The sequence below is a fragment of the Podarcis muralis genome, chromosome 7 (assembly GCF_964188315.1).
Source record: "Podarcis muralis chromosome 7, rPodMur119.hap1.1, whole genome shotgun sequence".
NCBI classification, from domain to species: Eukaryota; Metazoa; Chordata; class Lepidosauria; order Squamata; family Lacertidae; genus Podarcis; species Podarcis muralis.
In genome coordinates, this window is record NC_135661.1 from 39788239 (window position 1) to 39799488 (window position 11250).

At 44.1% G+C, this 11250-nt stretch overlaps 1 protein-coding gene across 1 annotated transcript in view; it reads left to right on the top strand.

Moving 5' to 3' along the window:
* Positions 1-11250, top strand: part of ATP2C2 (ATPase secretory pathway Ca2+ transporting 2) — a 44341-nt gene that overhangs the window by 16732 nt on the left and 16359 nt on the right. Inside the window, exons 4-13 of the mRNA XM_028740090.2 lie at positions 171-260; positions 694-729; positions 821-882; positions 2577-2685; positions 3348-3497; positions 4303-4371; positions 4484-4559; positions 5449-5515; positions 8201-8325; positions 8944-9041. Of these exons, the coding sequence (XP_028595923.2) occupies positions 171-260; positions 694-729; positions 821-882; positions 2577-2685; positions 3348-3497; positions 4303-4371; positions 4484-4559; positions 5449-5515; positions 8201-8325; positions 8944-9041 (882 nt within the window). The remainder of the gene's footprint in view (positions 1-170; positions 261-693; positions 730-820; positions 883-2576; positions 2686-3347; positions 3498-4302; positions 4372-4483; positions 4560-5448; positions 5516-8200; positions 8326-8943; positions 9042-11250) is intronic.

The following is an 11250-nucleotide window of genomic DNA, read 5'->3' on the forward strand; positions in this document are numbered from 1 at the left end:
CCTCAGGCTTGAGGTTCCTTACTCAAGCATAAAGTGAAACTGCCTGGATCAAGCAGAGATTATTAGTTCTGGGCATGAGTTGTGTGACAACTTTACTCCCACTGTGAATGGCAAAAAACAAACAAACCCTACTTCAGTCAAAGGAATTTCTCCTTCTTCTTTCCTTTTAGTTTAAGAACCCCCTGATCCTTTTGCTGCTGGCCTCCGCTTTAGTAAGTGTGGTCACTAAAGAATACGAAGATGCCGTGAGTATTGCAATGGTATGTGATCTGTTTTCTTTGGAGTCCTCATTCTTGGAGACATCAGAACTAGGGGACTATTTTCAACTGTACTGAATAGGGAGAAGAAAGGGGGGATCAGGCTTCTAGGGGGTGAAGAGAACCACTCATCAACTGATTTCTCTAGGTGAGGGGTGGGGTACCTTTTGGGGGTGAAGGGTCCCGCTAGACGACTGTGGGGGGGCTGCAATCCCCCTCCAAACTTATACCCTTAATAAACACAGTCGCTTTCTCTTAAGCACACACAGTTATTTCCCTTAAAATCTTAGTAATTCTGCTCAAGTTTCACATTTTTACTTGTTTGTTTTCCATTTGTCTGGTTTCCATGTAAGCCTGAAATAAATATCTATTCTCCATTGGCATGTGATGTTATACTGTCTTTGTTGATCCACCCCCATTTTTATTTTATTTTTAGGCTGTCATCATCGTGGTGACTGTGGCCTTCATCCAGGTACAACCTTTTCTGGTAACTGACCATTGTGGGTTCTCACCCATTCAGACAAAAACCGTGCCCTGAAATCGATGTGCTTCTTTTCTCGCAGGAGCACCGCTCTGAGAAATCTCTGGAGGAACTCAACAAGTTAGTCCCGCCAGAGTGTAACTGGTAAGCCTTGTAAAGCATCCACACACTTTAAACCTTTGGTGTAGTGCCTACCAGATCCCTTCTTCGTGCATGTATGGGGGCACAAAATGCTTGTGTGCATTTGAGGGGTGATGGTTACAATTGGAAGGGTGGCAGGAGAACCCCTACCTCTGCCCTAGTCCCCTCCCCCCCACAAACCTGGAGCTGATACTCACACTTCCCATTCACAACTGTGCAGTTTAGCCTCCCTACTATAGAACAGCCTCCTGCCAGCCTAGCAGTTCGAAAGCACGTCAAAGTGCAAGTAGATTAATAGGTACCGCTTCGGTGGGAAGGTAAATGGCATTTCCATGCGCTGCTCTGGTTCTCCAGAAGCAGCTTAGTCATGCTGGCCACATGACACAGAAGCTGTACGCTGGCTCCCTTGGCCAATAAAGCGAGATGAGCACCGCAACCCCAGAGTCGGCCATGACTGGACCTAATGGACAGGGGTCCCTTTACCTTTTACTATAGAACAGCAGATCAGGGCTTAAGAGGACTCTCTCTCTCTCTCTCTCTCTCTCTCTCTCTCTCTCTCTGTGTGTGTGTGTGTGTGTGTGCATGCTCAGGGTAAACTCGTGTATTTGCAAATGATTAAAATATCCTTTATTTGCCTACTGGTCACTTGTGCTTTATTTTACCGACCTGAACTGTGTGTGTTGAAATGTTCAGTTCTGGGACTGATGTTCATTTCCTTCTTCACCAGAAGGACAAATACCTGCTCCAGCCTTGCCAAAGCAAATATGTAATACCTTTTATGGTTTTAATTATTATGTCCAGAGGGGTGGCCTATTTGTCTTTCAAGGTCAGAGAATGCTTTGATCATTTCCCCCACTTTCCCTTGTTCCTTCCACACCCAGGGACACCTTGTAGAAAGAGAGGCAAGTGATTTTTGTATGGTGTTGTGCTCCAAGTCACCAAACGTGATTTTAACACAGTGGCAGGGAAAGCTTTTTCAGCCCAGGGGCTGCCTCAGCAAACTTCTTGGGGCCACTGCCATTGGTGGGTGGGGCCAAAAGCAAAAGTGGGTGGAGCAACAAATGTTTTAACAGATCCAAACAGTCTGCAACTGTATTGGAACTATTTTTAACCATTTTTGTATGTGGAATTGTTTTTAAATGTTTGTAATAATGATGATGATGATGATGTTAAATAAATTTGTAGACCCACTTCATAGTCTAAAGCCATCAAAGTGGCCTACTAGATAAAAAACAGAATAAAACACAAAAAGACAAGTTTTAAACACAATGAAATCATTTCAGCAAACTCTAAAAACAATAGAAATGTATTTGCAAATTCTAAAAACAGCAACGCAATATACTACGTTATCTGTCTCATTGTCCCCTATTTAACATAAGTTACATAAGTTATGTAACTTGTTGAATTACATACGTAACTTATATTGATTTCAATGTCGATTCCAAAGCAATGTTTAAAAACATCATTAGTTACATGTTATTTGTGAACTTAAAAGTAACTTACTTGACTGATTTCTGTTCCTGACTACAGACAAACATACAAATGGTAGCAATTTCTGCTTCCTCTTCCGTTGCCTTTGGAGTGGTCTGACATCCCTAGTCATCAAAATGCATCTTCCCCACAACCCTTTTGCCAGCTCTTCTTTGCTCATACGGTGCCATTTCTTTGTATTTATCTCTTTGTGGGGGGGATACTAGCATGAGAGAGGGCAAACTGCAACATCTTCTTGCTCGAGAGCTTGTTCCCGGAGACATTGTGTGCCTTTCTATGGGAGACAGGGTTCCTGCAGACGTCAGACTCATAGAGGTAAGAGATGGATGATGGAACAGTACCATATGCATTCTATAAGTGGGTGCTCCCGTTTCAAAACTCAGTGAATCTGAATCTTGTGATTCAGTTTTTATGCTTCTGAAGCTTTGACAGAGGACAAGTTCATGGACCCTCGCAAAACCCACCTATTTCCACTCATACCTGCCTGTACACTTTGGGCACCTCCCAAAGCCCTTCTCTGCTTGACCCTGTCATTGAAGGTGCGGTGACAGGCAACCAGAGACAGGGCCTTCTTGGTGATGGGACCCAGATTGCAGAATGCTCTCCCCAGAGAATCTCGCCTGGTACTTGCTCTGTGCTAGGCAACCCCCCCCCCCTTAATGACGCTCATTAGGTGTGTTGAGAAAACTCTATGAAAAAGATGCAATTGTGTGTTTGATGACAGCAAGACAAGTTTTGCGGGGTGTTTTTGTAGTATGGAATCACGTGACTGCTTTTCGGGGGAGTAGCATTCTATTGATGCTTGCATGGGGGGTGGATATGCAAAAATAACCGTGCCAATCTGCACATGCTCCAGTTCCAGAATTAACTGTATCAAATCTCCACGTTAAACCTTAATGAATGAGGAATGGGAGCGTAGCACCAAAACGGGAAAGGGATGGAATTCATGGGAGTCCATTTATCCGCTGTTTTGACAGGTTACAGATCTCTTAGTGGACGAATCCAGTTTCACGGGGGAAGCAGAGCCCTGCAGTAAGAACGATGGCATCTTAGCAGAAGCTGGAGACCTGATGACCCTCACCAATGTCGCATTCATGGGAACTCTAGTACGATACGGCAAAGGCAAAGTGAGTGGTAAATAACCTCCTTTCACTAGCTGTAAGTAGCCCATCATTAGGCAATTATTCATAAGCTTGTTGTATGTACTGGCAGCAGCAAATCTAAACCTGTGTGCTCCTGATTTTTTTCCATGCAGTTACAATCCGGCACTTTTTGAATGTCGCTTTGCAAAGGCACACACACAAAAACAACAAATTCAAGACGTGCCCACAACAAAGGAAGTCATGTGACATGAGAATACTGGCCCACCTGTCAAAGTAGCCCATTAGGGGTTGGCTGTTCGCCTATATGGCTAATTATCAGCTTTGCGGAGCTGTTTAAGGCCACATTCATACCATACATTTAAAGCGATATGATACCACTTTAAACAGTCATGGCTTCACACAAAGAGGAGCTGCAGTTTGTTAAGGGTGCTGAGAGTTGTTCGGAGACCCCCTATTCCCCACCCCTACAAAACTACAAGTCCTCTTCACAAGGAACTCTGGGAAATAGCAGTTCTGGGAGGGGAATAGGGACTTCCTAACCCAGACTTCCTTTTTAACTATTAAGGCGCTCTCATCACCCGGAAGCTACAGATCATCTTCCTGACTTTGCATCTCTTGTAATGCGAAAGAGGTGTATGTGTGTAGTAAACCAAGCTTTAACTATGGTTTATTGACTGTGGTTAACATAAATCATGGCTTGGCATTATGTACAAACCAGGTCGTTGAGTCTCCAGCTGTCATTCAGGGGAAAAGTTTTTCAACTCTGGGGAATACCATCAAAATCTAAGGGAAAAGGCAACTTATTCTTTGCATTCTTCTGCTTGTTCAGGGCATTGTCATTGGAACAGGTGAAAACTCACAGTTTGGAGAGGTATTCAAAATGATGCAAGAAGAAGAGGTGAGAAGGGGTCCAGGGGAAAGTGGGCCAAGTTCTTAGGAGGGGACATCCATAGGGTTCTATTTCAAGAGGGTTTTTCTTTCTTCCCTTTGCTGTCAATTAATGCATCTAGACCCCCAAGACTCCACTGCAGAAAAACATGGACAAACTGGGGAAACAGCTTACTCTCATTTCATTTGGCATCATTGGTGAGTTTTGCGAAATACTTCTCTCCCCCCCCCCCCCCCCCCGCTTAATGACCTACTGCCTGTTTTAAGAACTAGCTCCTGCGTATCAGAAGGGACCATCATTTTGGGAGAGACTCTCTATGTGTGTAGCAGGGACAGGGAAGCAATTTGGCTCAGATCGGATTTCAAGGCAAAGTTACTTAATCTGTGCAACATGCAAACTGAAACACAGCTGTCCTTCAAAACTCACAGCTCTCTGAAATTTGCAGTGCAGTTCTCTAGCCAAGTCATGCATACAAAAATGCAGTTACGAGGGCAAATTATCCATATGATGGTGAAATAACATGGTTTTAAAATTATTATTTGGGTGAAATTGCTTGCAAAAGTACGTACCTTAGGCAAAATTGCATTTTAAAATGTGTACGTGAAGAGAGATTTTTGCCACAGTGCTGAGGACTTTAGAAACAAAGAAGCCCCAAACCGGTGCAGAAATGTGGAGAGCCATAATTAAGGCTGAAAAAAATGAGAAAAAACAAAATGGACAGTTTCACCCATCCCTAGAGTATAGATTTGTACAGTAGAAGCCTAGAGTTAGGCTGAGCAAATGTGACTGACCTGAGGTCCCAACACACTAACCCAGGGTTTCCCAAACTTTGGTCTCCAGCTGTTTTTGGACTACAACTCCCATCTAGCATGACCAGTGGTCAGGGATGATGGGAACTGTAGTCCTAAAACAGCTGGAGACCCAAGTTTGGGAAACCCTTCTCTAACCACTACACCACATTGACCTTAGTTTATACCCTCCTCCTTGTGCATACTTTGAGTATTTTCATGTTCACGTACACACCTGACCATGCCTATGGTGCCATCAAGATAGCTTCTGTGTTTTTCCTCTCCCCTCTCCTGCAAGGTTTACTTATGCTGATTGGCTGGCTGCAGGGGAAGCATCTTCTTGGCATGTTCACCATTGGAGTGAGGTAAGAGCTGGAAGGACATTTTATTGTCACAGTAGAAGAACAGAACAGAATGCAAACATGCTGATCAAAAACATTCTGTGTGTATATTTCCTGCCTATCTCTAGATTGAGCAGGGGTGGGGAACCTTAGGATCTGGGGGCCAACTGTGGCTATGCAGGCTTCGCTATCTGGCTCAAGGATCCCTCCTTGGCCCTGCTTCACACCCTCCTTGAGAGTTTTTGCCTGGCTGGAATGTGCCCTTGAACTAGGCCTCTTGCTTCTCAGGCTGGAGGATAGAGAGGGATGAGTGTAGAAACTACCCTAGAAATTACATTCATTTTTCCACCTGCATTTCCTTCTGGCCCTGCTAGTCCCTTGCATATGACCCATGGAAAGTTGTCCAGAATAGAATTTGGCCCTTCAGTTGAAAAAGATTCCCCAACTCTGCGATAGATAGGTAGACAGACAGACAGATAGACACACTATATTTCCTTTTTATTTAAATGACTTTTGATTACGTTGTACAAAGGGTAACAGTGGTGGATTCTGGAAAGAGATTAGTTTGTAATCAGAGCCCTCTCCAGGTGTTTAGGAGACCATGTGAGGACTCAAACTGTGGAGGGGGCATTGCCCCATTCCCTACTCCTTAAATTCTGCTGCCTGATGTGGCTGCTTCAATCTGTCACATGGACAGGCCAGCCCCATAAGACAGCCAGTCTAGCAACCCAAGGAGCCCATCTTCTAGCTGCTCAGGCCTCTGAACAAGGGTGTTGAGGGGCTGTAGGCCAGCAGGAAGGCCCCTGATCTGAATGGAGGAAGCCTCAAACTCTGAACAGCAAATCTCCCCACTGTACACTGGTGGAGGAAAGGGCGGGCGGGGAGCGCACTGCCCCTAGCAGCATCGGGGAGGGGGGTACCATCGCAGTCACACACCCTGGACATGCGCCACACACCTTCCCACCACGCCGGGCACCAGGCCCCCGCAGAACGCACGCTACATCCCTGCGGGCAGCGTACCACACCCCTGGGATATGCGTCATCCCCCTGGGATGTGCACCAGCCATGCCCCCACCTGCTCTCCACCCCTGGTGTCGGAGCATGCAGCTTCACCACTGCCACTGCCCTAAAAGAAAAAAATCCACTCCACATAATGCTTTGGAAACTCCCCAACAGGGTGATTGAACCATCAGAATCTGATGCAACCATTTTTGTCAGCCTCAGTGAAGAGAGAGCTCTTCAAGCAGGACAAATGGTAGCACCAGAACCCAAGGGTTTAATACCTGTAGGTGGTGAGCTTCATAAGCACTTGGGCATGTGCTGATGACGGGATGGGTGGACACAGCATCCCCACCCTTCCCCACCAATATACCTGCCACGAAACATTTGCTTCTCTCTGTACAAATATTAACCTTGCTGGCCGTATCTCCCTTGTTGTTTAAAGGCTGGCATTGTACATCCTTATAGTTTGCATGGCAGGCCGCCTTCTTATCAAATGACATGTGCCATCTGTTCACGTATCTGGAAAAGGGATCCCTTGGCACCAGAGGATTGTAATGTTCATATTACTGCCCAGCGGCACGATAAAAGCAATGTGTGGCAAAGTCGCTACAGATAAAGGGAAATGGTTGAGGACTTGGAAGGGAAAAGTTTTAGGCTAGGTATAGAAACAAGGCAGGCAAGTGTCAATGGAGGGCAGACGCTGTTGAATAAAAGTAACACTAAAGTGGACCAGCCAGAGTTGTCTTCTTTCCCTGCACAGTCCCTCTGCCCCTTAAGGGCTATGAATGTTGCCTTGTTCTGTATTCTCTTGTTCACCAATATTTGCACCTGAAGATCAGGGCTTTGTTAGTGGTGGCACACAGGCTGCAGAGCTCTCCACCAACAGACCATCTGGCCCCTACACTTCTGTGTTTTGATGGCAGGCAGAAAAGTATTTTCATACTAGACCAGGGATGGGGAATCTCCAGCTTGTGAGCCAAATCTGACTGGCTAGACCCTGGAATCCACATCCTGGTGCTTTTTGGAGGTCATGTTCTCTGCACTGACTGACTGATGTCTCACTTGCTCTGTTCACAATTGCCATACCAGGGAAAGCAAAGTGTACTGAGTGAGTGTCTGAGAAAGAGGGGGGAAGGTCCCCCGCCCCTATAATGGAAAACCTTTCCTTCCTCTGTTACATATAAAAAAAAGCTCAGGGTCATATAATACAATGGATTGGCCAGAGATTTAGGACAGAAAAAGCGAGAGTAATTCAGAGTCAACATACAAAGAAATTGGACCAATTGGTTAAGCCCAAATGAGGCTTTGCATTCTGCAATGCTGGCATGAGACTGCAAACAGCCCTGCTTCCGATGGCCGTCTGCAAAGCTCCACTGGGCATAGGAACAAAGGAAGCAGCCTTCCACGTAGAGTCAGATGATTGCTCCACTGAGCTCAGTGTATTGTCCACACTGACTGGCAGTGGCTCCCCAGGGTGTCAGACAGGGGCCTCTCCCAGCCTTACTTGCAGATGCTTTACTGTCCTTCCTGCAATTGACCCTGAAGCTCAAGTGTTGAAAGAGGCACCCAGGGCCCATGAAAAGGCAGGTCTTAATGTGTTTCAGCATCAGGGCCCTGGAGCAAGTTGATGCTTGCATATACTTCCTTACAGGAGTTAGTGAGGATGGTGGTGTGTAACACCAGTGGTAAATGATTCTGTGTGTGCAGCTTAGCGGTGGCTGCAATCCCAGAGGGCCTCCCCATCGTGGTCACGGTGACCTTAGTCCTGGGCGTCTTGAGGATGGCCAAGAAACGAGTCATTGTGAAGAAGCTGCCAATTGTAGAAACTCTAGGTAAGAGCACCATGCGCATGAAGGCGGGTCATGGGGTGGGTGTTAGCAAAACTGGCTTTGCTAACTCTGTGGCTGATTCCACTGTCATTCTTTCCACCCGTTCATTTAATGTGAGGGAGGCATTTCCCTCCCTCTCTCATAATACTAGAACTTTGGGTGTTCTAATGAAGCTGAATGTTGGAATATTCAGAGCAGACAAAAGAAAAGACTTCTGCACATAGCACATAGTTAAACTGTGGAATTCAGTCCCATAAAAGGCAATGGTGGCCATCAGTTTGGATGGCTTTAGAAGAGCATTAGATAATGTCATGGAGGATAAGGCTACCAATGGCTACTAAGTATGGTGGTTCTGCCTCCACTGTTGGAAGCAGTATATGCTCTAGATTTCAGTTTTCAGGTTATCACGGGTGCAGGGGGTGTTTTGGCACTCAGATCCTGCTTGCAGGCTTCCCATGGTCATCTGATGTTGGGGTAGATTGGCCTTTCGTCTAATCCAGCAGGTCTCTTCTTAGGTTCTTATCCAGCACATGTGAATGCTTAGCAGCACACACACGCACGCACGCACACACATGCCTGTGAGCGCAACCTCTGTTCTGACAAATCCTCTCTTCTCCTCAGGCTGTTGCAATGTTATCTGCTCTGATAAGACCGGGACCTTGACAGCCAATGAAATGACTGTCACTCAGCTCGTCACCTCAGATGGATTCAAGGCAGAGGTACAGTCAGCGGTTTGGACAAAGTTGTCAGTTGTAATACAAGACAACTCTGAACCTATAAGCCTCCTTGGTTGATAGCACTCTGAGCTTGTCTTTTTATGAGATGACAAGGGTAGCAATGTGCTTTTAAACGGTTTCAGTGCTGTTTTAAGTAGGGTTACTTATTTGTTTTTGGTTGCTTTTTTAAAGAAAATACTTTCATTTGTCATGTGTTTTCAGTTGCCTATGATTTATGCTGTGAAATGTCTTGGGTCCTGCAATGAGGAGAGAGGCAGAATATAAAATAAATAAAATGAATATTAATCTGATTTATTTGTTGCCTAGTTCAAAACGTCTCTAGTAACTGACGTACATAATTTAAAACAACCGTCAAGCTTAATAATAAAGCAACAATGGCCCCCCATGCCAAAAAAATGTAGCACAGAAAGAGCAATGAGCATCATAATAATAATCTACTCTCAAATGCTTGAGGGAACAATCATGCCTTAAAATGGCACCCAAAGGATGTTAATGTCAGTACCAGATGGGCCTTGATAAGGAAAGTATTCCATAGATGGGGAGCCCAAAACTGGGAAAAAAAATCCCTCTCCCTTATTATCACTCATATTTTTTTATATAATATTTTATTACATTTTCAGATACACAAACAGAGATATAAAAGCCATAGATAGAAAATAAAAGAAACAAAGAAAGAAAGAAGAAAAAATCCAATTTTCAAAAAACATTTTTACATAACCAACCGGACTTCCTCACATCTCCCTTACCATGCATTCTTTACAATAAAAAATGTCAGCAAATTATTACCTTTTTTCACTTCTTATTTTGTACCTTTCAAATATTATATTTTTAAATTTAAAATACTTTTTGTCAATTACTTGTACCTTAAATCGACCATAGTAATACTTTAAATTTCAACCTTTTCTTACTTATGACTTAATTTCCTGTTTCAGGAATCTAATTGCTGAAGCTAAAACTTCCAAATCGTGCAGTTTTTAACATTCATACAACTTATAATATTTTTGTAAATAGTCCTTAAATTTTTTCCAGTCCTCTTCCACTGTTTCTTCTCCCAAATCTCGGATTCTGCCAGTCATTTCAGCCAGTTCCATATAGTCCATCAATTGCGTCTGCCACTCTTCCAGCGTGGGTAGATCTTGTGTCTTCCAATGTTTTGCGATAAGAATTCTTGCTGCTGTGGTTGCATACATAAAAAAAGTTCTATCCTTCTTTAACACCTTCTGGCCGACAATGCCCAGGAGGAAGGCCTCTGGTTTCTTAGGAAAGGTATACCTAAATACCTTTTTTAGCTCATTATAAATCATTTCCCAGAAGGCCTTCACTTCTGGACAGGTCCACCAGAGGTGAAAGAATGTCCCTTCAGCCTCCTTACATTTCCAACATTTATTATCAGACAGATGATAAATCTTAGCAAGTTTGACTGGGGTCATGTACCACCTATATATCATTTTCATAATATTTTCTTTCAGGGCATTACATGCCATGAATTTCATTCCAGTGGTCCATAACCTTTCCCAGTCTTCAAACATAATGTTGTACCCAATATCCTGAGCCCATTTTATCATGGCTGATTTAACTGTCTCGTCTTGAGTGTTCCATTTAAGCAGCAAGTTATACATTCTCGAAAGTACCTTGGTCTTAGATTCCAACAGTTCTGTCTCTAATTTCGATTTTTCCACCTGGAATCCTGTTTTTTTGTCCATCTTAAAAGCCTCTTGGATTTGAGCATAATGAAGCCAATCTTGCACCTTATTCTTTAATTTTTCAAAGCTCTGCAGTCTCCAGTTGTCTCCAATTTTTTCTATTATTTCCCAATATTTAGGCCAACCAGCCTCCATATTGGGTCTCTTTCGGACCTTGGCCTCCGCTGGTGATAGCCACCTCGGGGTCTTACCTTCTAATAAGTCCTTATATTTTGTCCAGACCATAAATATTGCTTTCCTGACAATATGGTTTTTGAACATTTTATGAACCTTTACCTTGTCGTACCACAGGTATGCATGCCATCCAAACGCATTATTAAACCCTTCCAGATCTAGGACATCAGTGTTCTCAAGTAATAGCCAATCTTTCATCCAGCAGAAAGCTGCAGCTTCATAATATAACCTTAAGTCTGGCAGGGCAAACCCCCCTCTTTCTTTTGCATCGGTTAGTATTTTAAATTTTATTCGGGGCTTTTTGCCCTGCCAGA